Here is a 27,461-nt window from a genome sequence, read left to right as displayed (position 1 = left end):
TGGCAAACAAGAATTGAAAAGGACAGGAATTAAGAGGGAGAAAATCCCATACAAAATTTTAAAAATCACACAAATATATTTGAATTGAATTCTCCAAAACACTGGTAGCCAGTGAAATGCCCTAAACAAAGGGGTCACATGATCGTATTTGTGCTTACCAAATATCAATTTTGCCGCAGTATTCTAAACGTTGCAATCTTTTCAGATTGCATTTATTCAGACATAGGACATAAAGCAGTGCCTCTGCTGGGTCAGACCAGAGGTCCATCGTGCCCAGCAGCCGCTCATGTGGCGGCCCAACGGGTCCAGGACCTGTGTAGTAGTCCTCTATCTATACCCCTCTATCCCCTTTTCCTTCAGAAAATTGCCAAATCCCTTCTTGAACCCCAATACCGTACTCTGTCCTATCACGCCCTCTGGAAGCGCATTCCAGGTGTCCACCATCCGTTGGGTGAAGAAAAACTTCCTAGCATTGGTTCTGAATCTGTCCCCTTTCATCTTTTCCGAATGCCCTCTCGTACTTGTAGTTTTCGAAAGTTTGAAGAATCTGTCCCTCTCTACTTTCTCTCTCGGCGAGAGGGAGAATTAGAAGTCCTTGAGCATGCGCTGATGCATGCTCAAGGCAGGCAGGCAGAAGCCGGAAGCCAGAAGATCTTCTAGGCACACGATCTATGCCTGCGCTAGACGGGGGGGGGGTAAGTTTAAGTTGTTCGGGCGGGGGGGGGCCGGTTCACACGGTGGGGGAGGGGGTGGCAGTTGGAGAGAGGGGGCCTTTGCGAGCGGGAGGGAGCGATACCGGTTATCGGGGGGGGGGGGGGGTGCTCGCAAATCGAGTCAACACTCGGTTTGCGAGTCAAAAGTTTGCTGAGTGTTTTGCTCGTCTTGCAAAACACTCGCAAACCGGGTTACTCGTAAACCAAGGTTTGACTGTATGTAATTTAGCACAGCAGCCCACATAAATGGAGAAATTGGAGACAGCATTCACTATTCAAGATGCATAAAAAAGGAAAATGAATGGAATAACATAATTCCAAAATTGGTTTGTCTTTACCAAATTAATCCCCTAAACCACTACTATATTCTGAAAATTATTTAGAAACTTTATCCATCAAGAAATTTTGTAACTGAAGCAGGTCAAAAAAGATATGCTGCTTTCCTTGCCATGAAACCAAACATTGGTAGGGGAACCTTGGGGGGAGGGGGAGAAAAGGTACTCCTTATAACCGAAACTTTAGATTTTTATTTTTTTGTAAAAATAACTTTCTCCTGGCCTATGTGGCATGAGCAACATCTGGAAATGCATAAATCTTTTGACCACAGAAAGAATACGCTTTCTTCTTAAAATGTGATTTCAATACCATAATTTTATCACTGTTGTGAATGTCACAAGGAGGGTAGTCTTAGTAGAAATATTATCTTTAGATAATTCAAGAAATTCTGTCAAATTGCAATTACTCCCTGGCAGTTTGAAGGTTTTCCGATGAAACCGCCTTTTCAGGCCCTGGTATATGCTTTGTTCCTGTCACATCTGGACTATGGCAGTGTAGTGTTGGCTGGAGCAACTGAAAATGTTGCATAATTCTGCTATTGAAGGGTGAAGGGTCTTGGATTTGCTATACCTCTTTTCTGTTGGCTCACAATCCTTCCTATCTGTGATCTGGAGTCAAGAAATGAAAATTTATATCACCATTTTTCCTCCTCCTGTAGGTGGCACAGATATCATTTCCTGTTTTATGGGTCAGAATGTGACGATCCCGGTTTACAAAGGAGAGATTCAGGCCCGCAACCTTGGGATGGCAGTGGAGGCGTGGAACAATGCTGGTAAGCACCACCTATTTGTCTTTGTTGAAAATGTTGGTCAAATTGATATAGCTGTAGAAGTGTTTAATTTGATTTCCCTTCTGACTCCTGGGCATCTAATGAGCAAAGGTATGTTTGGCAATTTGACAGCTCTGATGTTTGTGCAGTTATGTTTGATACATTTTATGTATGGTTATACAATGTAAACTGCTTAGATATAGGTGGTCTATACATTTTTAAAAATAAATAATAAATAGTGGAGTCTGATCCTGCTAGGAGAAGTCTGAAACTGGATATTCCATGTGTTGATGAAATATTTCCTTTGAGTCCTTTATTCCTCTGCCAGGATGGCAGAGTGGTGACAGTCCTCTAGCTGAAGCACAAGGTATCAGTGCACCCATCAACTGGAGAACTGGTGTCGTTAACTTGCTGCCTTCTAAGAGCTGTAGTCACCACCTCCATGACCTTCCCAGTCCCTATTGGCCTGAGGAGCAAGAACCATACTGGGGGTCTCCTGCACCGAGTTATCCAGTTGATGGCTTTCTTCAATTGTGCAAGACTGAAAAGAAATCCTCATTCTAACAGGCACTGATTTATATTTTCGGATTCTGAAGCTGAAAGATTTTTTTTTATTGTGAAAGCCACGGTCAGCTCACAGCAGTGGCATAGCTACGGATGGGCACAAGCCCACCCAGCAGCAGCACACTTGTGATGTGGGGGGTTCCTCAAGCCCCACCAGCTTGAAGACTCCTGGCAACTGTCCCTCCCTTCCCCTGCAGGCAATCCAATGTCTCTCACCCTGCCCTCCTCTCCCCCCTTATACCTTTTAAAATATTTCAGTTAAGAACATAAGAATAGCCATACTGGGTCGGATCATTGGTCCATGTAGCCCAGTATCCTGCTTCCAACAGTTCACAAGTTCTTCACTGGCAGTGAGCAGCAACTCATACATGCTGCCGTGCCAGCTCCAGAGCCTTCCCTCTGTCCCTCTGACACGATCATATCAAATCTAATCTATCTTCAATTTCTGGGTCACTCTATGCCTACCTAGTTTCAAGGTGATTTACAAGTTAAGAAGCTCACATTATGTTGAGGAATTACAGTTCAGAATTACAAAGTAAGATGTATAAACAAGAAGTTGTATAAGAGGGAAAACTCTGGGACTGGAAGAGCAGTATTTGAGTCACGTTTGCTGCCAGCTAAAAAAAGCAGAAATGTTTTAAAGGTACACAGGGTGGAGGGAGGACTTAGAGATGTCAGATTACTGTGGGTTGGGGGTGTGGGGAAGATGTTGGGTGTGAGGCATGATTCTCATGCCCACTTACTTTGGGCTTAGGCCCACCCAGAATTGGGTGTCTTGCTACACTTCTGCCTCAGGGACTCTGATACCACATCCATTGTGAGCAGGTACTTTATTGGGTTGTTGGTTTTTTATTTTTTTTTGACATCACTATAAAAACGCCCTTCTCCAATATTCCCTGCAAAGGGGATGACACCTTTGGAGAACGCATCAAAGAAGCTGCAGACGAGATTAAAAAGCCACAGTGACTGCATGACAGTTCTTTCAAAAACTCAGTCGTCTTATAGCTGAGGCATTGCAGAACCTGCAAACGCCAGGGGTTCTCTGCATGGGCAGCATGATTCACGATAATGTGAATCCTTTACACCATAAGGTTAAGTTTGTGCCCCTGATGCAGCCCATGCAGGGTGAAATGAAGTTGTGTCAGATGCCATTTTAACTTGATCAACTAAATAAATTCTTCTTAATGATTTTATCTACTTGTCAACGAGTTGGCTTCTACAGTTTACTTCCTTAATTTGTAGGTATACACTTGTATACACTTTGAATTTTTAAATTTTTATATGCCCAAAATAACTAAATGTCCACTCACAAATCCATACCCCTTTCAGGTCACCTCTGTTCGAAGGCCAAGTGGGCCTCTTTGTGCCTTTATAAAACACTAAGGGGGCTGTGGCAGAAGTGGTGCTTTGATTGAAACTACGAACACTTGTCTGTGTGCGGGAGCAGGCCTAAATGTCCACGAGTAATGTTTTCTTTTACATGCATATTTTATAAATTGCGACTCCAGTGGGTTACCAGCGCATTACATAAACTGAGCCTTCTTGGCACCACACATACAACTAGGGTAACTTAACAAAAGCCCTTTAACGTGTGAAAAAATCTTTAAAAAGTTACTTGGCCTGTGTATTAACTATCTGCGAGATCTGCTGTACACTCACCTATGCCTTTCTTTCTCAGACACTCGACCATCTGAGTTCCCTTGCTTCTTATGGGCCAAGGTGAAGGATTAGCACAAATCTGTGTCTGCCATGCCTGACAATGCATATCGTCATTATGCTATTACAAAATAAGACAATTCATGCATTGGAACTGGTGGCTCAGTGGCAAGGGCAGTTCCTGGGTCAGGTTATGACTTTCTGCATTGGCCAGGGCTCGAGATACTGTAGAAGCGATATTCATGGTCATTGAACAATGGCAACACTTGCTGGCTGGATTTGAATCCCTTGATTGTGGGATTCCAGAAGCTCTAAGGTGAGGGCTGGCATTGCGCTGAGTATGCTAAATAAACCTGAGATGGATACAGTGGTGTAGGAAGGGTGAACAGCGCCCTTCCCCTGCCCTCTTCCCTGCCCCCCTCCCCCATATCTTTTAAACTTCTCCGGCGTGAGCAGCGTGCCCACTTCAGTGTCTGCTTGCTCTTTGATGTCACTTCCTAGGCGTGGGTCCCGGAAGTGACATCTGAGAAGGCACCGATGCCGACGCGGGCAGCAACCTCACGTCAGGGAAGTAAAGGTACGGGGGAAGGCAAGGGATGCACACAGCAAGGAGAGGAGCGGGGGGGGTCTGTGTGTGTGGAGAGAAGGAGAGGGACCACACCATTAGCAAAGCGGCACCCGGGGCGAATCACCCCTTGCCCCCTCTTACTACGCCACTGGATGGATATAAAATATTGGAGGAAGGGGGTTAACCTTGACCAATTTCAATTCAAATGTTGCAGTAGCTCCATAGAGACCGGATTTAATAGAGACGGAAACTGTTGAACCCAAAACCAAAGGAAAAGCTTTTCTATCAGGGTGTTAAGTGTTGTGGATAACTTTATCCATATTCAACTCAATAGTGTTTTTTGATTTGATAAACATGAACATCCCCGGATTCTGTACGATGGCATTCAACATTGTGCATGCAATTTAGCCGAGTAATGAGCCAATTAGCGCCAATAATAATCTCACCTACCATGACCAAATTAGTTCTCTGACCAAAAATTGCTTTTACAAACTCCATTTCATTTGTTCCATAACTTCAGTCTTAGAACCCGCCTCTATTCAAACTCTAATCCATTCCCTAATCATCTCACACATAGACTATTGTAATTCACTCTACCATGGAAAGGAAACCCATCGAATGCAACTAATTCAAAACAACGCAGTCAAACTCATCTACAAAGCCAACAAATATGATCACATTATCCCGCTTCTTCGAGAGTCTCACTGGTTACCAGTCTCTCATAGAACAACTTATAAGATCCTCCTTCTCATCTTCAAAATTAGAACCTCCCACCTGCCTGCCTTTCTAGACAAATATCTCATCCCACATACCCCTGCTAGGGCCCTTAGATCCACTAATCAGAACTTATTGACAGTCCCCTCAATTAAGGACTTATACTATACTAGAAACACCATTTTTTCCGCAGTTGCACCTTTGCTTTGGAACGCAATGCCACCACACCTCCGCTCTGAAAATTCTCTAAACAAGTTCACAACACACCTTAAAACATTTATATTTAAAGACGCCTATAAAAATCCCAATTGAGAACCCAAAATAAGGGAAAATGAAAAACAAATAGAGAATCGCTTTTAAGAAGCAACATCTCCCTTCCCTTCTTGTTTTATCCCTCCCCTCTCTCCTTCCTTTTATTTTTGTTTCAAGCAATGTAATTAAAATCCTCCCTTCCCTCTCTCTCCTCTTGTTCTCCCACCCATCCAAATTACATCCTTGTCTTGGCCCCATTCCCATTTTTATTCTTTTTAAGTAATTTTAAATATTTTCTTTTTTTTTTCTTCTTAAACAATTCCTATTGTAAACTGACTAAATACCTGTGATGGCCGGTATATCAAGCTATGAATAAACTTGAAACTTGATAATTGGTGCTAATTGGCAACAATTTAGATTTGCATGCATTTTTTGCTAAGCGGACTTCCATAGATGCATGTGCAAATCTTTTAGCATGTAACTGAAAAGGGGGCGTGGCCATGGAAGGGGTCAGGGGTATTCACTAAAGATGCATGCAGTATTATAGAATTTGAGGGTGTGAGGATGTACATCAGCTTTTAGTTGGTATAAGATCTCGCATCCAAAGTTGGACACAGATCCCAGCGTTACACACCGTTCTATAAATGGCGCCCAATTCGGAGCACCATTTCATAGAATACTGCTCAGTGCACACTTTTTTGGTGTCTGAATTTGGCCACCATTTATTGACTCTATTCCCATATGTCCACTTTACTTCAGTGATAGGCCCTTTTCTCTCAAGTTTCACTCATCTTAGTCCTTAACAACCGAGCGCAAGAATCACCTGTCGCTAAATCTGTACTTTGTTTGTTCATTCAATCTGTAACTCTGTTTATTCACTCAATCTGTAACATTTCTAAGCATTGTAAACCGCATAGAACTTCACGGTCCTGCGGTATATAAACTGTTGTTATTATTATTATTATTATTGCCTTGTGAGGATTTCACCCTGCTCTGCTTTTCGTTTTGTTCAAAGAAATTTGTGTCCCGTTTTGACATCTGGGTGAATAAATGACTGATCTATCTTGATTTAAATACAGGTAAGCCAGTGTGGGGGGAGAGCGGCGAGCTGGTCTGTACAAAACCGATCCCCTGTCAACCTACGCACTTTTGGAACGACGAGAATGGAAACAAGTATCGGCAAGCATACTTCTCCAAATTCCCAGGTGCGGAACTGTTTGTAAGTTATCAGAACCACCCAGGCATCCGAAGGAGTTTAATTTAGGAGTTTATAAGCTGGCCTGTAGAAGAGGTGTTTGAGGTGTCTCCAAATGAGTGACAGAAAAACATTGTACTGTGTAGGCAGAAGTACAGTTTTTTGTCACGTGATCTGAAATTCATTTTTTGAAAGTTTTGTGTTAAGCAGTCGAGCTAGTATGGTGTGCATTGTAAGGACATTCTATATAATCTCCATCCTTTTTTGTAGATAAAAAACGCATAGCCTGATCTAGGGCATTGGCTTTCATAGCAGATGGCTGCCAGAGATAGATGTGACTCATAACTGTAGGCAGAGCTCATCTGTCATCAAAACCAAACTATGAAGTAATTGCAAAATGAGAAGTGGTGAGATAAAGTGACGTTTTCTGAGAGAGAATTCTTTATGCAAGTTCACCTCCACATCTCGGATTTCAGTCTTTTTAAGTGTATCCTGCAATTGAAGAGAAGCTATTCCTTTGAAATTCTCTTTTCCCTGTCATTTTGTTTTATTTTCTGAGCAGTCTTGAGTACTGCTGTTTGCAGAATTGATTTAGTAAATGTTCCTTTGTGTTAAAGAGCCTCTTTCTCCACCTGCTGGTATCAAGGTACAGTCTGCACCAGAGGGAATCTAAATCAAAAGATTTTGATGGTTTTGCTCTGGCTTCTAGAGACAAGCTCGTTGGCTTAAAAGACATTATAAAGGCTGTCCTGTTAATTAGACTCTCCCCAGCCCTTCACGTGTCCAGGATTTTCTTCTGTCGTAATTGCCTAGATTATTTCAAAGGATAGCAGTAAGATGGTCTGTGTCAGGACCCTTAAAAGATAGGCGATTCATTTGCTTTTTTGGTTTATTTCTTTTGCAAGAAATCGGAATGAACACTTTTTTTCATGAGTTTGATTTCCATTATACCACTGTGAACTTAAATCATGCAATGATTTATAAGGGGGTGAAGAGTATCTACATCACACATGTCGAACACAAGGCCAGGGGGCTGAATCCGGCCCGCGAAGAGTATCTACATCACACATGTCGAACACAAGGCCAGGGGGCTGAATCCGGCCTGCCTGACTGTTTTATGTGGCCCGCGGTGACTGTACCACATCTAAGCGCCTGACTGTGCAGCCCCAGTCCCAGTGGCGCTCCAAGCGCCTGAATGCACTACCCCATTCCCAGCGGTGCTCCAAGCTCCTCACCACGCTGCCTCAGTATCTGTTTGCAGGCAGAAGAACCCAGTAAAAGCTAGGTTGGATCAGGGTGCTCCACACAAGTGCCTGACCGCGCCACAGGTGTCTGAGGGTGAGGAAGGATCTATATTTCTACTAAGACTTAAGTATCTTAATAAAAAATTTGGCCTGCGACTAAGCTTATGTTTTAGATATCGGCCCCTTATGTGATTGAGTTTGACACCCCTGGTCTAAATAGAACTTGGTTGATCTGTAATGGTCTTTTCCCAAGTATGGAAGGAACGGCCTAGTGGTTAGAGCTGCTGCCTCAGCACCCTGAGATTGCAGGTTAAATCCCAGTGTTGCTCCTTATGACCCTAGCAAGTCACATAACCCTTCATTGCCCCAGGTATCATAGTTAAGATTGTGAGGAAAATTATTAGAGTACACTGATTAGTAATCAGGTATTGTTAACTGCTTTGATATTGGTGGAGGAAAGGTGATTTATATAACTATATAAACTATATAAAAAGGTTGTCTTTGGAGCGCATAATCAAAAAATGTCCTAAGTCAGCAATTGGATGACCTAATTGCCAGGACATCCAAGTGCTGATAATCGAAACTGCCTTTCTGGATGTCTAGCGAGGTATCCCAGACTCTGAGCGTCCAAAGCCTAAGATGGGTGCGGTGAAGGCATCTTATGGGCATGATGTAAGGATTGTAATGTCAGGTCCCCACAATGTTAGGTTGTAGGGGTTACGTGAGAGGCGTCCCTTACAAAGCGCCAGGTCCCAGGTTCAGTTCCCTCACAGAAGATTCACCAGGAGTAGAATCAAATAAGAAACACAGCCAGAGGTGATTGCATAAAGAATATATTATAGAAATAGGCTTACAGAAAAGCAATATTCATAAGCATTACAATTAAGCCTTACAATTAATGAGAGAGCAAAGCAGTTTCCCTGCCTTACAGAGTTCAGAGGAAAAGAGAGACATAGAAGCCTGAAATTCCAGGGAGATCCAGAGAGAGATTGAGAAAGGGGGATGGGGTGATGGTCTAAGCTTCGGGTTCCATAGATAAAGAGAAGGATAGACAGAGAGATAGACAGAGAAAGAGATAGAAGTGTGTTTCAGAGAGGAGGCTTTTATAGTTTGGAATCTTATTCTGAATATAGAAAACTATTGAGCTTCAATAGAAGTTAAACTCCCCCTCCTTAGTAAACTTGTGCTAGACAGAATAAGAATAGGCTGCAGTCATATGTGATTTCCAGTATGTCTCTGACAATAGTTTCTGATTAACTTTAGTTATCTGTGCACCTGGACCCATTGTCCTAAGCACCCTCTTAATCAGACATTAACACATTAGCTAATCATGATTTAATCAGGGCTATTTGAAACCGTCTTTTAGGGTTGTATGAAACCGTCTGCCTGCACTCAGGGTCTATCTGCATTCACATGCCAGAGTCAGAATGATATAATTTCCCATAGGCCTTTGCTAACATTAGTTATGCCAACTGAAAATGCTGATTGCTAGCAATAGCTATGCTAACACATGCCTAAGGCAGGTTAGACTTGGATGTCTTGTAGCAATAATTCAATGTTTTGTAAGATGTTTTGGAGGGAACTTAGACGTTTGGAACTAGACCTATTTTAGAAGCATCTTAAGTACCACAAAAGTGCCCAAACTGACCAGATGACCACAGCATGCATCAAGGTAAGACACTCCCACACTCCCCCAGTGCTCACTGACCCCTTTCCACCACACAAAAATAAGAACAAAAAGATACATACCTTTCTAAAACAGCAGCATCTGGTATGGGGAAGCCTAATTGAGCTGTGTGCAGCTCTAGTCCACACAGAGTGCCAATGAGGCATGCAGGTTTCACAAAAATAAGTCTTTTTCTTTTTTTTTTCTTATTACACTTTCACAATCAAAAGATTTATTTTCCTTGATATTTCTTTATACAGTAAACTTGACAGCAAATCCTCATGTCGAGCTACTTCCTTCGAAGTTACTGCTCCTACGTTATGGAACTCCTTACCTCTGTATATCAGGGAGGAGAAAAATTTAGCCAAATTTAAGACTTCCAGGATGCATATGACTCCTAAACAGATCTTAAATATGGTCAGATTTCTTTGATAATTCTAACTGCCTCCCCTTCCTATTGAAGTCTCCCTTTTTTGTATTCTTTTCTTTAAATTTGTAGTTCTCCCACCTTTCCTACCTGTTTCTGTTAGTCAAATGTTTGTTCAGTGGAAATCTGTCAAATTATGTCTCCCTCCTTTTAATATAACTTGTAAAATGCTTAGAAATCTTGATTTGCGTTTAATCAAAATTTTAATAAACTTGAAACTCTTTACTGCTTCCAACTCAGTCCATACTTCAAAAATACAGCAAACTTTTCAAATATCTCCAACAGTTCAGGATTTCAATATTCTTTATTCAAAAACAGCAAACTTAGTTCACTGCTTTTGTCCACTGGGCTGCTGCTCTAACACAATCAAAGCAGCCTTTGAAAATAGGACCAAAGTTTGCTTCTTCTTGCCCACAGGCAACTCCAGGCATCGCTCCTGCCTGCACTCAAATCTCAGACTGCTACTACTATCCACATTCAAATAAAGGACACTCTATTGTGCCCAGCTCCAAAGAGCTCTCTCACCGTACGGCCCTGACTCTCTCTAGTTGGGGCCAGTAGGTGTGGGAACAAGCTCCACCCAATTACAGAAAAATGGACCCTGTACACCTCCGTGTTCCCAATTAATCAGTGTCTCAGGACAGGGACAAACTTTGGGCACTTGAAACAGCCCTGGCTTCCTCTGTAGTAATACTGGGCTTTCCTTCCCCACTGCACCAAAGCTCATACACACTCCTATCCCCACACTCAGACAAATGTCCATTTCAAATCCCTTAGTAACAGGATCCTTGTTTCACCTTTAAACAGGAAGGTTTCTTATTTAAATCAGGTTTATTCACACATGCCTTCTTCGTTTTCTGGGTAACTGGTGTTTACGGTGTGATAATTATCTTTCTCGGGACTTCGAAGCTGCTCTTTTTCATCCTTGGCATTTATTTTCTTTATCCCAGATACCCACTCGCCTTTTACCCCCTGCACTTCGGTCTAGTGTTCTTCTTCGGTCTTGGTGTTTTTGCTGGAAGGCCTTGGTCGGGTTGCTGGGGGGGACACTCAGGTTTCGGATCAGTTGTCTATTCGGGGTAATCCGCAATTCCTTCCTGGCAACGATAATCCCATCTTTGCGAAATGGTCTGGAGAGGGTTTGCTTCTTCTTGAACATTTATTAGATGCTGAGGGTGCTATGAAATCTTGGGGAGCTCTTCCCATGCTCCATTCCTTAGGGGTGGGTGGTTTGTTTGCCTATAAACAAATTCATCATTATGTGGAGTCCTTGGCTCGCCCGGGCCTCCGGTTTCGTTTGGGACACCAATTTCGTCTCTTTTTTGACAAGTTTCATGATAGTGGCCTGACAGTGTCTGTGTTGCATGGTGCTTTACAATGTCTTTCTCCTCGGAAGTCTTATGAGGCTTTGGGGCATCGCTGGGGGAGAGATCTGGGCATACCTGTCGAGTCCTTGAATTTCCCTTCTCTTATTAATTGTATTTCCTCTATTTCTATTAGCACCAAACTGAGGGAATGCCAATTTCGAGTGGTCTATCGAACATATTTTTCCCAAGAGCGGGTGCACAAAACCGGGGGTATTTCTTCCCTGACCAGCCCTAAATGTCAGCATGGATGCAATTCATTTTTTCATGCATTTTGGAGGGCTGTACTCCACTATCTGGAAAGGCTTTTTGGCCAATCTCTTCCGATGTCACTAGTGGGCTTGCTTCTGGATCGATATGAATCTTTGAGGGTGTCTGCTCGGGGACATCGGATGTTGATCTGGAAGGCTGCTGTTATAGGTAAGAAGATCATACTTAGTTTCTGGATGCAAGTGACCGCACCTGCTTATTGGGCTTGGAGGAATCGTTTCATAATTTGATGCTCTTGGAGCAGCGTCATGCTCGCTTGTCGTTCAAGCGGAAAAAAGTCTTTTTGCAGATCTTGGACTCCTATATTCAATTGCTTTCCCCTATGGCCAGAAGTCTGGTCTTAAACTCGTTTTAGCTGATGATACCGTATGTCTTTGGCTGCTTCCCCGGGTTGGTTGGTGTGTTGTTTGGCTGAGTGTGGATGGTTGGGTGAGTGTTGTCCATACATAGGATGGTAGGGGGTGTGATTCAGGGGGGGTGGGGGGGTTTGTCCTCTTTGATGTTTGCTGAGCGGCATAAGAACACAGCTAACTCAGCAGTCTCTCTGTTCTTTTTTGCTATCTTTGGGGTACTGGATAGGGGTTCCCGGGGGGGGGGGTTCTGGGGTGGGGGAGTGTTTGCATTTGTGAGTGGGTGGGGGGGAGCTGGGGGTTTCTTTGACAAACCTGTTTGTTGTACTATTGGTATTCTCAATCTTGTTTTGTGTATTTACTGATTGTGCATCAATAAAACATTATTTACATTAAAAAACTCAGCACAAAAGTTCTTCCTCTGTACTGGAGAAGTACTCCTCTGCAATGATTCACAGTACGGTGGGTTCTAGTGGAGACTGCTACACTGGACAGCCCTTAATATTGGGTAGCTTAGCAGCCATTTTCCCTCTCCTTTAATGGGAAATTGTTTTCCTATATCCCTTTCTCTTCTTCTGTACCCCCCTCCCCAAGTGCAAATGAGAAAGGAAGTGGGGGTGGTAGAGACTTCTTAGGAAGACTGCACATCACTTTGGGTGGCTTGAGCCATCAAACCGTGGCTGGGAGTGTTTCCCAAGGGCCATCTCCACACACCCCTGTCTTTCTGCAGAGGTCCACAGTTGAATTGATGCCCTGAGCTTCCTTTTGGCTTTTGTTTTTGCTCTTTTTGTTCCTGTCTAGATCGTTTCTGATCTGCTACGGAGCTTCTTGGAAATCCAACTCCAGCAACTCAAGTTGAAATGATACAGAAGCGGCAGCAAGGCATAGAACAGGACTCAAAAATCAGACAGGGACTCCTACAAAACTATTCAGTTTTGAGCCCCCTTTGCTTCTCCAAGAACTCTGTATTCAGATTTCCAAAGCCATCTGGTCTCCCCCTTCCCCCCCCAAAAAAAATTGCCTTGCCCTGTGCCTATTATACCTAAAGCAACTTCAGCCATGCTGTTGCCATGGAGAAGAAAAAGAATCCAAGACCTGCTCCGGGACCTTCCTTTTGGCCAAGTCCCTTCTTGGATGTAATTTCTGATTTTGCAAAACCGACAGTTACATCAAGGAGAGACTTGGTCAAAGGAAGGTCCTCTGATTCCTCTTCTCCATGGCCTCTGATTCGTCTTCTCCATGGCAACAGCGTGGCTGAGGCTGCTTGAGGTAAAATAGATGTGGGGCGAGAAGTGAGTTGGAGAGGATGGCATGATGATAGCCCAGGCAGTATAGCAAGTTTTAAATAAACCATAAACCACAACTCGACGGCTGAATATTGATCCCAAATTCTGTAATGGTAGTTGTGCGTACAGCTGCCATTATAGAATGTTACCGCAAATCCACATTTACATGATACTGACCTATCTGCAAAATTTTTTTTGACCATGGGAACAAGGCTTTTTACTGGTCCTGTGGGGCGGTAAAAGGCCTTGTTCTCACTCCCGTGGTAAACCAGGTAGAATTTTTCATGTTCATGCAGATTTCCCGTGTCATTCTCTACCCCTTGTGCATTTTCTATTTCATTTCTCTCCTTCACTTTTTGCACTACATACCCATTTTTGACACTGAATTTTCATATTCAGCTTTCTTCCGTTTCTCTGCCTCCATCCCAGATTTGTCTACCTATCCATCTCTTCCCTTCTCCATCCATGTGCACCATTTCTTCCCACTCTTGCCTTCCCATCCCTTCAATTAATTTGCATCATTTTCTCCCCTCTATTCCTTTCCCCTCCCATGTGTACCTCTTCCTCTCTTTCTCTTGCCTTCCGCTCCATCCATGTACTTCCTGATTTTCCTACCCACCAAATGCTCTCCTGTCCTGCATCCCTCTCTTTTTCCTTCTTCCATGTCCACCGAATACCCTCCCATCCAGCATGCGATGCTTCATTTTAAAATTCAGCTGCTCTAGGGGTCCCCTATGGGCCAGGGTGTCTTTCCCTTCTCCCCACCTGGTTTTGAAGTCCCCCTCACCAGTAAAACTTCAAGGATGTCGCTGGCCTGGCAGCAATTCTGTGGCGCCGTCCCTCTGCTCAAGCAGAAACAGAAGTTGCGCAGGGGGATGGACTGAAGCAAAGGAACAGCACAAGTGAGTCCACAGAGAGCACTAGAGAATCACTGCCATGCCGGCAACCTCCTTCCATTTTTACAGGTGGTGGGGGCTTCAGAACCAGGTGGGGAAGAAAGGAAAGACATTTTGGCCCACTGGGGCCCTCTGAAGCTCGGGCCCAGGGCAGCTGGGCCTGTTTGCCCCTCCCCCCATGTGGCCCTGAAAAGGACTGCATAGGGTTTCCCAAGAAATCCCCGAGGGCTGCCTTTGGCTCATGAGTTTTGCCGCGTAGAACAGGGCCGTAGTGTGTAGCTGGAGTCTGTCGTAGGGGAAAACACTCCAAGGATTCAAGACAAAGACAAGTTCCTGCTGAACCGGAACGTACTCGGGTAGGGCTAGTCTCAGTTACGGCGCTGGTCTTTGAACTAAGGGCCACCACATGAGCGGACTGCTGGGCAAGATGGACCACTGGTCTGACCCAGCAGCGGCAGTTCTTATGTTCACTAGATGTATAAAGGATTTGGGGGGAAAAAATTACCTACCTTTTAAATGTTTCTTTCCAGAAAAAATTCTTAATACTTCTCCCTTGATTAAAATGATTAATTCATATTATAATAAATCTGAATCTCAGGATAACAGCTGCCTTCTGCAGTATGCATCCAATTTGTTCTATTAAAATTGTTCAGCTCCAAGAACCATTTTTTTTTAACACAAAACAGCATGTCAGTATGTTAGATCAGAGATGTCAGTCTGCCCTTCTCGGCATTCTGCAGGGTGGCTTTTGAAAAGCGGCCGTGGGAGTACCAAACACCTCAATTGTTTTACTACTGAATAACAGAAGAGGGAACTGTCACCAGATTGAGTGTGCCACGAGTTTAAAAAAAAAAATAATTATGTAATTTTAAATGCCAGGTATTCAGTTCCTTTGACTAAAACAGCAGGAGTGCACTTTGCAACTGTATTTCTCCTACTAGGTGTCTGTAACAAAAGCCCTTTTCAAAATTTGGCAATCAGATGTTCTAAGACAGGTGGGAGTCACCCCTCGGTTTGACTTGGAGAACACTTGTGATATATATTCTCCATTTCAGCATTTGTCAATTACATAGTTTTCTTCTCAGCTGGGTAGGTTTAAAGAATGTGCTGGGTAATGCAGTTCTTGAAGTTAGATGGATTTTCAGCCCATTCTCTCTCTGGATAAGGTAATTAAACATCTACCAGCTGCTGGTTAAATATACATCCTTTGAATATTGGACTATAAAGGGTAATTTTTGAAAGGTGAGGCAACAGGATGTTTTGCGCTAAACAGAGGGCCCGATTATTCAAAGTGATTTAGATGGCTGTTGGGGATGGCATAAACCAGGGGTTTCCAACCTGCAGCCCGAGGGCCACATGCGGCCCTGTGAAGTATTTTGTGCGGCCCCAGTTGAGGGTGATATAGTGTTTTCCTCTGCTGTCCCCGGGTGTTTACCATCTTGCCAGTTCCCTCCTCTGTCTTGCTGCAGCATTTGTGCGTTTGTGCTGCCCCAGAAAATTTTTTTTTGGCCAATGCGGCCCAGGGAAGCCAAAAGGTTGGACACCCCTGGCATAAACTATGGACCAGGGTGCGGCACTAAAGGGCGCCAAAGGCCCAGAGCCATGATGTCACCGGCCCTTGGGAGGGGCCTGAGGGAGGAGCCTTAGGAAGTCCCTGATTGGCCATTGTTTTGGCCAATCAGGGAGGAGCCCGAGGCTCCTGAGCCAATCGGGACCTTAGGCCTCTCCCTGTGCATCACATGATGCACCGTGGCGGGGCCTAAGGCCCACATTCACTGTTGGAGGAGGCCAGAAGCAGGAGGGACTGAGCACCTCTCCTGCTCCCAACTTTTCAAAAGGTACAGGGGTGGAGGGTATACCGGGGGAGTGGGCTGGGTCAGTTCAGCGGGAGGGGTTCCGACGGCAGGAGGGAATTGGCATCCCTCCTGCCATTAGTTTGCCATTAGTTTGATGACAGCGGTTGGGAGGGGGTTCGGTGGGGGGTGCCGATGGCAGGAGAGAGTTGGCATCCCTCCTACCATAATTTTCAAGTGGTGGCGGCAGGCAGCGGCAGGGGGCACTTTGTTGGGGGGGGGTCTTTTTAAAAAAATTATTTAATCAGGCTGATATTTTGCATGTGTAATATATGCAAAATATCAGTGCCATTAAAATAAAAAATAAACCAGGCAGACCGGTCTGTAACACAAGTTACCGACAGTCGGGATTGATAATATTTTGCATGGTATTTTGCTCATTTGCATAGGAGGATCAGATCGGATGGGAGATTGATAGTATAGCAGTTTAGGGAATCAGGTCAGGGTCGGGGAATGATCACAAAACCAGTAAAACTGTTTTTGCGATCGTTGGTACAGGATCGGAAAGTTTAGTGAATCTAGCCCTTATTGCCTAAATCATAAGAGTCAGCACTTGGGCTGCTTAAGGGCTGATATTCCACTCTTAATCTGTCAAGATTACTGCATAAATTTGTCCTATTTCTGTGCTACTCCATGGCTGCTTAAGTGCTGAATATTGACTTAAGCAGCTATGTATTAGCTGGCTTAGAAGAACTAGCTATTCAAAGCCAGAGCACACAGGGGCTTTTGAATATCCAGGAATAACACCATGTATATAGCCCAGGCAGTATAGCAAGTTTTAAATAAACCATAAACCACAACTCGACGGCTGAATATTGATCCCAAATTCTGTAGTGGTAGTTGTGTGTACAACTGCCATTATAGAATGTTACCGCAAATCCACATTTACATGCTTAACTTTTAAGCATAAATATATATGCTAGCTCAATGGCTGGTGTAAATGCTCACATCTAACCAGTCAGGCACTTAAATGCCTGACATATCCCTGACTTGTCCTTGCCTTTTCCAGGTCCACACCCCCATTGAAGTTGTATGCTGTGGAATTTGAGCGCACAAGTTATATACAATATCAACTAAGGGTAGTTATATTTTTAACTACCAGCCATTGCCAATTAGCGCCAATAAACACAAATTATCAACTCATTACTAAATTTAAGTTACACTTGCAACTGACCTTATTCTCTAACTCGCACTCTAGTTGCAAATTTGGGCATGGAAGTTTATTGATGACAGTGAGAACACATATTGACTTCTTTAATTTTTGCAGGAATATGGGCTCACGGAGATTTCTGCAAAATAAATCCCAAAACTGGAGGGATTGTCATGCTCGGCCGCAGGTACGTGCATGGATGAAATTACATTTTTGTGCAATCCCAATAACATGAATCCACTTAGTCAAAGTATCAATTTTCTAGAATAGAATACTACTGTATTCTAGAATAGAAAGCTACTGTATCTTGTCCAATAAAAAGGTATTTGGTTGATTGGCTGCATAAGAATACATTGAAGTCCTTCTCGAAGTTTGGCGCAAGATTTTGGCTTGTAGGTGCTGCACAGAATGGAGGTATTTTATTTTGACTAGCAGAATAAATTTGGGTTCTCTGGCTTCAACTCTTCCAATAAGAATTATGTTACAAACTTGTCATCTTCTAAGCTGGTATCATACACTTATAAAATGCTACAAGGCGTTTGAATGTGTTGGTATTGAAAAAATATGGAAGTAAGATGGCGTCCTGAGCAGACGCTCAAATGGGAGCTCTTGAAGTCCTGCCTTTGGAGACTTTCATTGGCGTCCCTTTCATGTTTTTGAAGAGGAGGAGGAAAGTTCAACAATTACCTCCAGCTCTGGCTTCAACCCTGGTTATGAGGCAGACCTCCTTGGAAGGCTTTTGAGCTCCAACATGTTTGGAAAAAGTTGTCTCTGCTTCACTGAAAGAGGATTCTGTTGGTGGTAGTATTTACAGGGTTTCCTTGAGCCCCATTCTCCTGTCAGCCTTGCTGCAGCCCAGAAACACTACAAATGTTTGTATGAAAGGTAAGCAACTTGGAGGTATTTTCTCATCAGAGCCTTGCCTCTAGGGTCTCCTGGCTTTGGAATACTCCCCTGAGGATACCAGGGTAGAAGGGAAGACTCAGAAACACACTTAATGGTGAATACCTCTCTACCATTGAGGGAAGGAATTTCTGTTGATAAGGCGGTTGTGCTTGTGAGGCTGAATATAGTAACTTTAGATTCTCTATGGGATGCCATGCAAACCTTAAATTCTTCATTGGTACAAGTGGCTACTAAGTTTTCCTCTGAAATTATGAATGTTACTGGAACACTGAGGGCCGGATTCTGTAAAGGACGCCCAGTCTCAGAAGCCACCTAAGCGGCTTTTGAGAATCGCACCAGGGCGTCCTATATAGAATCGCGTCTGTGCTCATGGACAGACGCCTAAGCCCGCCTAACACACGATTCTCTAACTGGCGTCCATGTCACAGAAGCCGGTTAAAGAATCGGGTTGTCGTGAGCTGATCATGGCAAGGGAATCTCCTTGTCACGATCAGTTTAGTGCCATGGAACCCACCCCCTACCCCCACTCCACGAAGACTACCGGCAAAAGGAGGGTATAGCCCCCCTGGGACTTGCCAGACAGGAAGATTGAGTATTCTCAATAGGCATTTGAGGTGGCAATACTGGGCCATCAGATCACTGTTCTTCTGTTGTAGTGAGAGCAGGCCTGGTATGGCATTGGCTGGCTTTCCTGACAGAGGATTTATAACATGGCGGGCCTTTCCAAGGGTCCTATCCCTCGAGTGCTAGCTCGTAGGCAACTTTGGCTGTGGAGCTGGGCTGCGGACGCGGCCTCTGTCTCGCCTCGTGAGACTTCCCCCTTTGGAGTCATTGCCTATTTGACAAGGTTCTCACAAAGTTGGTCAAAGAATTGGGAGAGGCCAAGCCACAGCATTTGCTGGAGGATAAGTCAAAAGGGTCGTCCTCCCCTCCCTCTCGCTGGGAGGCCAGGCATTATAGACCTGATCATCAGCAGAGTAACAGTGGAACCTCTCCGCTACTGGGAAATTTTTTCTTTTGGACAGACAATAGATCAGATGCACGTTTGGGTAAGCCCTCTACCCCTTTCCACAGCTCGCAGTGAGGAGGCTGGCCCACTCCTCTTCCCTTCTGGTGGAAAGTCAGCTTTCATATTTTTCAGAGGAGTAGGCTGCAATTACATTGGACCAGTGGGACCTGGAAATGCGCAAAGACAGATATCAGCTCAAGGACACTCACCTGGTTGCTCCTCTCTTCTGGGGGCTCATGAAAGGAGAGGCATCAAAAATCCCTCTTTGTTTTACGGACTATCGTTCCAGTGCCTCCAGAGGAGCAGGGTTGGGATTCTACTTGGTTGACTTTGCAGTGCCCGAGAAGGAGGGCTCCTGTTGTCCAATGTGAACCTCAAGGGTCTCAAACACTGTCTACGAGTTATACCATTTTGCAAGAAATCCTTGCAGTTGGTGATCGCTTCAGTTCAACCAGGGCAGTTTGTCAGCCATGGATCTCAAGGACTATTCCAAAAACCAAAAAGGGGATACTATTCAATGAATAAACAATCAGGGAGAAAAAGGTAGTAGCTTCACATCAAAAATCCCCATGTAGATCCCAGCCTCAACATGAGCCATGTTTCGCAACTTCTGCTTCAGGAAGCTGAGCATAAACTTATTTTCAAAAATTGCCTTGAACCATTTGACTTGCCATTTTCAAAAAATGAATGAAGGTTCAAGGCAGTCTTTGAAAAATTAAGTTTATGCTCAGCTTCCTGAAGCAGAAGTTGCGAAACACGGCTCGCATTGAGGCCTGGGTCTATATTTTTTGTCATCTGCAACAAGATAAGTGTTTGGAATTATACATCTTAAATTCAGAGTATATAGATCAGGGATCTCAAAGTTCCTCCTTGAGGGCCGCAATCCAGTCAGGATTTCAATGAATATGCATTGAAAGCAGTGCATGCACATAGATCTCATGCATATTCATTGGGGAAATCGAGAAAACCCGACTGGATTGTGGCCCTCAAGGAGGGTTTTGAGATCCCTGATATAGATATAAGACCATCTTCACTGTTACTAAGCAAGTTGTTTGAATCCAGTGTATCTGCTTGTTTGAAATCTCTCCTCTTAAAGAGGCGTCGTACAAAACTATTTGTATGTGTCTGGAATGATGTAGAACAGGGGTGCCCAACACGTCGATCGCGATCGACCGGTCGATCGGGAAGGCAACGCCAGTCGATCTCGTGTTGCCGTTCCAATCGGCCGGCCGATCAGCCTTCCTCTCCCCAAGGTTCCCCACCGGAATCTCCCCAAGGTTCCCCACGCACACTCATTCTTGCTGCGCCCTTCCTGCCCGACTGCGTCTTCCGACTGGGGGATGAAGTCACTTCCTTCGGGAGAAGGCGGGAGGGAGGTCTAGGGAAGTCACGACCCTTGAGAGCTGAGCGCCGGCTGCCCCTGGTGGAATTGACAAGCCAGACTGGAGAAAGGCGGTCGGGAGCAGGAGGTGCTCTGCCCAAAAATGCCGGAGCTGCTGCTGCTGCTCTGACATCTTGAGCCTGAAAATGTGAAGTTGAGTGTCTTGCTAAAAAGAGACTGGAACGGCTCTCATGGAAGACTGGCTTTTTTTCTTTTCTTTTCCTCGGCCCTGGGGATCCAGAGATTTGGGCCTGCAGAAGCCTAACGCTGACCAGCATTCCTCTCCCCGACATCAATTCTTACATCGGAGAGGAATTTCTGGGCCAGCCAATCGCTGCCTGGCTGGCCCGGAACTTCCTCTCCGACATCAGAATTGAAGGGGAGCAGAATGCTGGTCAGTGCAAGGCTTCTGCATGCAGAGCTTGGGGGGCGGTGGCTTGGAGGCCTGTTCCCCGGTGGCGACGGCAAACCTAGTGGCTTGGGGGAGGGCAGGGAGAAAGAAACAAAGGGGGCAAGCAGGGAGACAGAAATAAAGTGGGCATGGAGAGAGAGAGAGAAAGAAAGAACAGGAGGCAGGGAGAAAGAAAGAAAAAGTTGGGGGAGAGAATGAGGTATGGAAGAGAGAAAGCATATAGGAGGCTGAAAGAAGGAGTGGGCTGAAATCAGAAGATGTCAGAAGAAGTGCAGCCAGAGTGAAGTGAGAAGAAGTCAGAAGAAGAAAGTGCAACCAGAGACTCATGAAATCATCAAACAAAAGTAGGAAAAATGATTTTATTTTCAATTTAGTGATCAAAATGTGTCTGTTTTGAGAATTTATATCTGCTGTCTATATTTTGCACTATGGCTCCCTTTTACTAAACCACAATAGCGGTTTTTAGCGCAGGGAGCCTATGAGCGTCGAGAGCAGCGTGGGGCATTCAGCGCAACTCCCTGCGCTAAAAACTGCTATGTGGTTTAGTAAAAAGGGAGGGGCTATATTTGTCTATTTTTGTATGGTTGTTATTGAGATGACATTGCATAGAGTCATCTGCCTTGACCTCTTTGAAAAAAACCCGGAATATGAATGATAATTAACATTTTCTCTGCCTTTCAGTGTGCTTTGTGGGGGTTTTAAAAATTTTTTATTGTTGGTAGATCATTTTGACTTGGTCATTTTAAAAGTAGCTCGCAAGCCCAAAAAGTGTGGGCACTCCTGATGTAGAAGAATCCTGTATTAATTCTGATCACTCTTTTGTTTTAATTCCTCCTAGTGATGGTACCTTAAATCCGAATGGTGTACGTTTTGGGAGTTCTGAGATCTATCACATAGGTATGAATGCAAATTTCTACACTTAGGCCTAGATTCACTAAACTCATCGTTGTTGGGCGATCCGTGGCTGAGTCTTGCCGAGCGACCGATTCACAACAGCTTCAGCTTGCAAATGATGCGATTGGACGCATGCTCTATAGCTGTAGAGCGATCAAGACGCATGCACAGATCATCTTTGTTGGTTGTAGATGTGATTTGCGCATGTGCTAGCTCTTAGCACAAGCAAGGTCAAAGTGGGAGCGGTGGCTGCAGTTTAGCTGGCCCTACAAGTGGACATTAATAAAGAATCATTTCAATTTGGCCTAGGTGCAGCCAGATTTATATGGGACAGAACACGCTTTCAGGGTGGCAGAGAGCAGGAGAGTCGGCAGGGACAAACTGGGATTTCAGGGCGGCAGAGAGCATTAGGTTCAGCAGGGACTGGGATTTCAGGGCAACAGAGAGCAGGAGAGTCTACAGGGACAGTAAGCGACTGGTCCTCAGCAGTCGCTTCATTTTGGATCGACAAGCTTCTTCTGTTTAGTGAATCGCTGCCTTCCTACTTATGCATGCCATTTCCCCTTATTTGCATGGGCGGATCGGATCGGGTGGGAGATTGAACGGCCAGGAGGTTAGTGAATTGGGTCGGGGAATGCTCGCAAACTGTTTGGGTCACAATCAGTGAGCTTAGTGAATCTAGCCCTTAGAACCGGATTCAGTAAATGCGCCCAAAGTTAGGCACCAGAAAAAAACCGGAGCTAAACACTATTCAGTAAATGGCTTGCGTCCTTTATTGATGGCGCTTAGCGCCTCTTCCCTTGCCTGACTTTAGCTGCCAAATACCAGGTGAGGAAAAGTAAACACTTATGTATCCACATAAAATCTTTGCAAATGGAGTGATTTATTATAGGAGGTTTGGTTGGTGGATCATTTGATTTGATTTCTTCCATAAATACTTTATAGAAAATTTTAATGTACAAAAAAAATCAATCAATACAACAGAATAACAAAAAACTCCCAATAAATATAATACAACTTTATAAAAAAATTCAGTCCTTGGATGTCACACATTACTAAAACTTGCTCTAATGTAATCTACACAGTTAGTCAGTAAACGTTAGTAAACATTCCCACATTTTCTTAAATTTCCTCAAACTGCCACTTTTTACCGCATATATCTTTTCATATTTACTATATAAACACAACATATTTGATTTCAACCAAAAGAAAAAGAAATTAAACATGCCTGCGAGTTGAAAAATGCTAGCAATCCGCATGGCAGCGTGGAATTGATAAAATTAATCTTTCACTGTATTTCAGTTGAAGCCTTTGAGGAAGTTTCAGACAGCCTGTGTATCCCTCAGTATAACAACGATGGTGAGGAGAGAGTCCTCCTGTTCTTGAAGATGGCTTCCAACAACAAGTTCAGTGAGGACTTGGTGAAGAGGATGAACAATGCTATACGTACTGCGCTCTCAGCAAGACACATCCCGGCCCTCATCCTGGAAACCAAAGACATTCCTGTAAGTTGCAAATGGTCTTGGTATATGACAATATTAAGCTTCAGTGATGAATGTGCTTCAACTTCTATTGTACAGTCAAGAATATGTATGTAGTAAGTATATGATCTGAATTGTACAATTAATTTATTGTAGATTCACTTTGTAATGTAGCATGAGGAAGGTTAGAGCCCATTCTAAATAAAAGGCCCTATTAGATGAAGAGTTAAAAACTTTGTCATGTGACTGGGAAGAGGATTTATTTAGGAGAGTATGACGGAAAAATTGAAAATTCCTAAAACTTAAAAATGGTGTAGTAAAGGGGGGAGGGGCAGACCACATCTAGTAAAGAGGGTGGAGGCGCCGGCATCTCTCCTCCCCCACTGTGTGAATGCACCTTCAATTCCCTGCCACCATAACTCTAGCTCTTGCCGGCGCGAGCACCAGCTCCGACCTGCGGCTTGCGCCAGCCTCAACGCTCCCCTTTGATGTGACTTCTGGGTCCTGCAACTAGGAAGTGATGTCGGAGGGAAAGCCGACAGTGTGGGCAGCAAGTTAGAGATTCTGCTCGCGCCGAGGAAGCTGAACAGGTATGTGGGGAAAAAAATTGCTGGAACAGCCTTGCCACGCCCCCTTTTCAGCTTTGATTTGCCCATGCCTCTCCCATTGCCACACCCCCTTTTCAGTTGCACTTAAGACAATATAGGCATGCAGCGGTATAGTGCATAGGCAGATCAGTGTATAAGTCCTAATTAGTGCCAATTAACATCAATAGTTGATTTGTTAACAGCTCATTATCTAATTGTCTGGGATCCACACCCAAATTTGAGTGACCTGTATAGAATCTGAGGGTGGGTGTACATTTCTACTTTGTTTCTGCTGTACCCAAACTCCCCCTGGACACATATAGATCATTAGGAACACACTTTGGCCCTGACTCTATGTAAAGCATCTACCATTAGGTGCTTAGATCGGTGCACCTTGCAGATCTAGGCACCTAACTTAATTTTTAAAAAAAACCAATTAAATTAATTTTCAGGTAGGCATCTACCTCAGTAGGCGCCATGTAGGCATCTATAAACTAAACCTTAAGCTTATATACCACATCTTCTCTATAAAAATAGAGCTCGGCACGTTTTAAAATGAATTTGAAGAAAGGAAAATATAATAAGAGCAGTGAAATTTACATTTTTAAAAATAGCCAAGTTTTCTGATGGTTTCGAAATAATTGGAAAGAGCCCAAGATACGCAGCTGGACAGGAAAATTTATTCCAAAGCTTAGTAATTTTAAAGTAAAGAGATTTCCCTAATTTTCCAATATAGATAACGCCTTTTAACGAGGGGAAAGATAATTTAAGTTTTTGGAGAGATCTGGTAGTATCAGGTCTCGCAGAATTCCAAGATAGAGGAATTAAAAGAGGAAGAGTGCCAAGCAAGATCTTAAATGTTAGGCTGGCACATTTAAAGTAAACCCTAGAGATAACTGGGAGCCAGTGAAGTTTTACCAAAAGAGGGGGAAACATGGTCAAATTTGCTTTTTTGCAAAGATCAACCTACCCGCAGTATTCTGGATCTGCTTAAGTCTTTGAAGACTTTTCTTGATTAGACTTAAATAGACCGAATTACAATAATCCAACCTCAAAAGAATGATTGATTGTACACGGACAGTAAAATGTTATTGGTGGAAACAGGATCTCACTTTCCTCAGCAGATGGAGACTAAAGAAACATTTTTTCACCAGAGAATTCAGAATTCTAAACCGAAGCTCCGACTTAAATGTAGGAATGGTTAGTGCTGGAATTTGGGCATGGATTGCCTTAGGTGTGTAAAGACATTGAGTTAAGAACATAAGAACATAAGCAGTGCCTCTGCTGGGTCAGACCAAGGGTCCATCATGCCCAGTAGTCTGCTCACGTGGCGGCCCATCAGGTCCAGGACCTGCATAGTAATCCTCTATCTATACCCTTCTATCTCATTTTCCTTCAGGAAATTATCTAATCCCTTCTTGAATCCCAAAACCGTACTCTGTCCTATCACACCCTCTGGGAGCGCATTCCAAGTGTCCACCACCCTTTGGGTGAAAAAGAACTTCCTAGCATTGGTTTTGAATCTGTCCCCTCTTAATTTTACTAAATGCCCTCTCGTTCTTGTAGTTTTCGAACATTTGAAGAACCTGTCCCTCTCCACTTTCTCCATGCCCTTCATGATCTTGTAAGTCTCTATCATGTCCCTTCTAAGCCTCTGCTTTTCCAGGGAAAAGAGCCCCAGTTTCTCTAATCTTTCAGCATATGAAAGGTTTTCCATATCTTTTATCAATCATGTCGCTCTTTTTTTGAACCCTCTCGAGTATCGCCATATCCTTCTTAAGGTACGGCGACCAATATTGGACGCAGTACTCCAGATGTGGGCGCAACATCGCCCGATACAGCGGCAGGATAACTTCTTTCGTACTGGTTGTAATACCTTTCTTGATTGTACCCAGCATTCTGTGCCAACAGTTTCATTGTGTTGTCCACTATTACCCCCAAGTCCTTTTCTTGGGTACTCTTACCCATTACCAGCCCTCCCATTGTATAGCTGTACTTCGGGTTTCTGTTTCCTACATGCAAGACTTTACATTTCTCTACATTAAACCCTGGCCCAATATACTGGCAATATACCGGCACCTAAGGTGAGTTGGGCACTTCTAGGTGCCATTGTTCAAATGGTACCTAGCAGTTGATTGACAACCGCTCCGAATTGGGCCTAGCTGCCCTTTCTGTATGCCTTCATTTATACATACACTTGCAGTAGCACAATTTTTTTTTTTTAAATCCCTTTTCCATAGAAAATCTATAATATTTTGAAAGAAAATGTCTCTCAAAACCTTGCCGCAAATGTCTTTTTTTTTTTTTTTTTCCATTGCGTTTGGAATGAAGTAAGAATCTGATCAAAACAGAGTGAATGAACTAGGCCAGGTCTAGCCAGCAGCTGGAATCCGCCCTTGCTGTTTTGCTTGATCCTTGAATGCTTTCAGTATGTGGTTATGCTGTATGCTTGTCTATGAATGCCTGAGGATGCTGATCAATAAAGCAGGCCCTGATGCGAGCCACTGTGTTAGGCTTCTTACCGCAGCTGTTTTATGGTTTTTCAGTATACAATCAGCGGGAAGAAAGTGGAAGTTGCCGTGAAAGAGATCATCGCTGGAAAGGACGTGCATCAGCGCAGTGCTTTCTCAAATGCAGAGTCACTGGAACTTTACAAAAATATACCTGCACTTCAGGGCTTTTGAAGTGCAAATTTGTATGTGTGTGTGTGGTTTTTTTAAATTGTACATATGAATATTGTATGTAAATCAGATGATGATTAAATACTGGGAAGGGGGAATATTGGTGATGTGTTTATGTCCCCCCCATGTACTCTTAAGACTATACCATGTGTTTTTGCATCAAACCCATTCTCAGAGAGAATGTTGCATTGACTTCAGCCATAAATGCAGATTTCCTGCTTTGTTTCATGAAGTGTGTTCTTTACTTTGGGCTAGATTCACTAACCTGCCCGAGCGTGACCGATCCGTGTCCAATCCAGGCAGGTCCAATGGATTCTGCAACTACTAATATTCAAATGGGGGCGATCGGAGAAATGCCCCCTTCTGACAACACGGATCGCTAGTGTGCGATCCTGACGCATGCGCAGACCATCTGCTTTCCCTGTAGATTAGTGGTTCCCAAACCTGTCCTGGGGGACCCCCAGCCAGTCAGGTTTTCAAGATATCCCTAATGAATATGCATGAGAGAGATTTGCATATAATGGAAGTGACAGGTATGCAAATCTCTCTCATGCATATTCATTAGGGATATCTTGAAAACCTGACTGGCTGGGGGTCCCCCAGGACAGGTTTGGGAACCACTGCTGTAGATGGTCTGCACATGCGTGTAGTGTTCGTTTTAGCTTTTTTTCTTTTTTTTTTTTGTAAGCCCGTGGTTTTAACCCGCTTTAAGCCTGCGGGGAAGGGCAGGAGAGTCAGGGCTGAGAGCAGGAGAGATTCGGGGCTAAGAGCAGGAGATCAGAGCAGAGAAGCAGGGCGGCGGGTAGGAGAATCAGGGCAGAGAGCAAAGAGCAGGGC

General features: G+C 44.0%; 1 protein-coding gene across 2 annotated transcripts in view; it reads left to right on the top strand.

Annotated features, from left to right (window-relative positions):
• Nucleotides 1–27,043, top strand: part of AACS (acetoacetyl-CoA synthetase) — a 132,011-nt gene extending 104,968 nt beyond the window's left edge. Inside the window, exons 13-18 of one of the 2 annotated variants that reach the window (XM_033953559.1) lie at nucleotides 1,708–1,821; nucleotides 6,652–6,777; nucleotides 17,391–17,460; nucleotides 21,820–21,878; nucleotides 23,178–23,380; nucleotides 26,490–27,043. In XM_033953559.1, the coding sequence (XP_033809450.1) occupies nucleotides 1,708–1,821; nucleotides 6,652–6,777; nucleotides 17,391–17,460; nucleotides 21,820–21,878; nucleotides 23,178–23,380; nucleotides 26,490–26,627 (710 nt within the window). In that variant the 3' untranslated portion in view covers nucleotides 26,628–27,043. The remainder of the gene's footprint in view (nucleotides 1–1,707; nucleotides 1,822–6,651; nucleotides 6,778–17,390; nucleotides 17,461–21,819; nucleotides 21,879–23,177; nucleotides 23,381–26,489) is intronic. The other variant, XM_033953560.1, reaches the window with a different exon arrangement.
• The last annotated feature ends 418 nt before the right edge of the window (nucleotides 27,044–27,461 follow it).

Source organism: Geotrypetes seraphini, chromosome 8 (assembly GCF_902459505.1).
Source record: "Geotrypetes seraphini chromosome 8, aGeoSer1.1, whole genome shotgun sequence".
NCBI classification, from domain to species: domain Eukaryota; kingdom Metazoa; phylum Chordata; class Amphibia; order Gymnophiona; family Dermophiidae; genus Geotrypetes; species Geotrypetes seraphini.
This window is presented reverse-complemented; position numbering and strand designations above follow the sequence as displayed.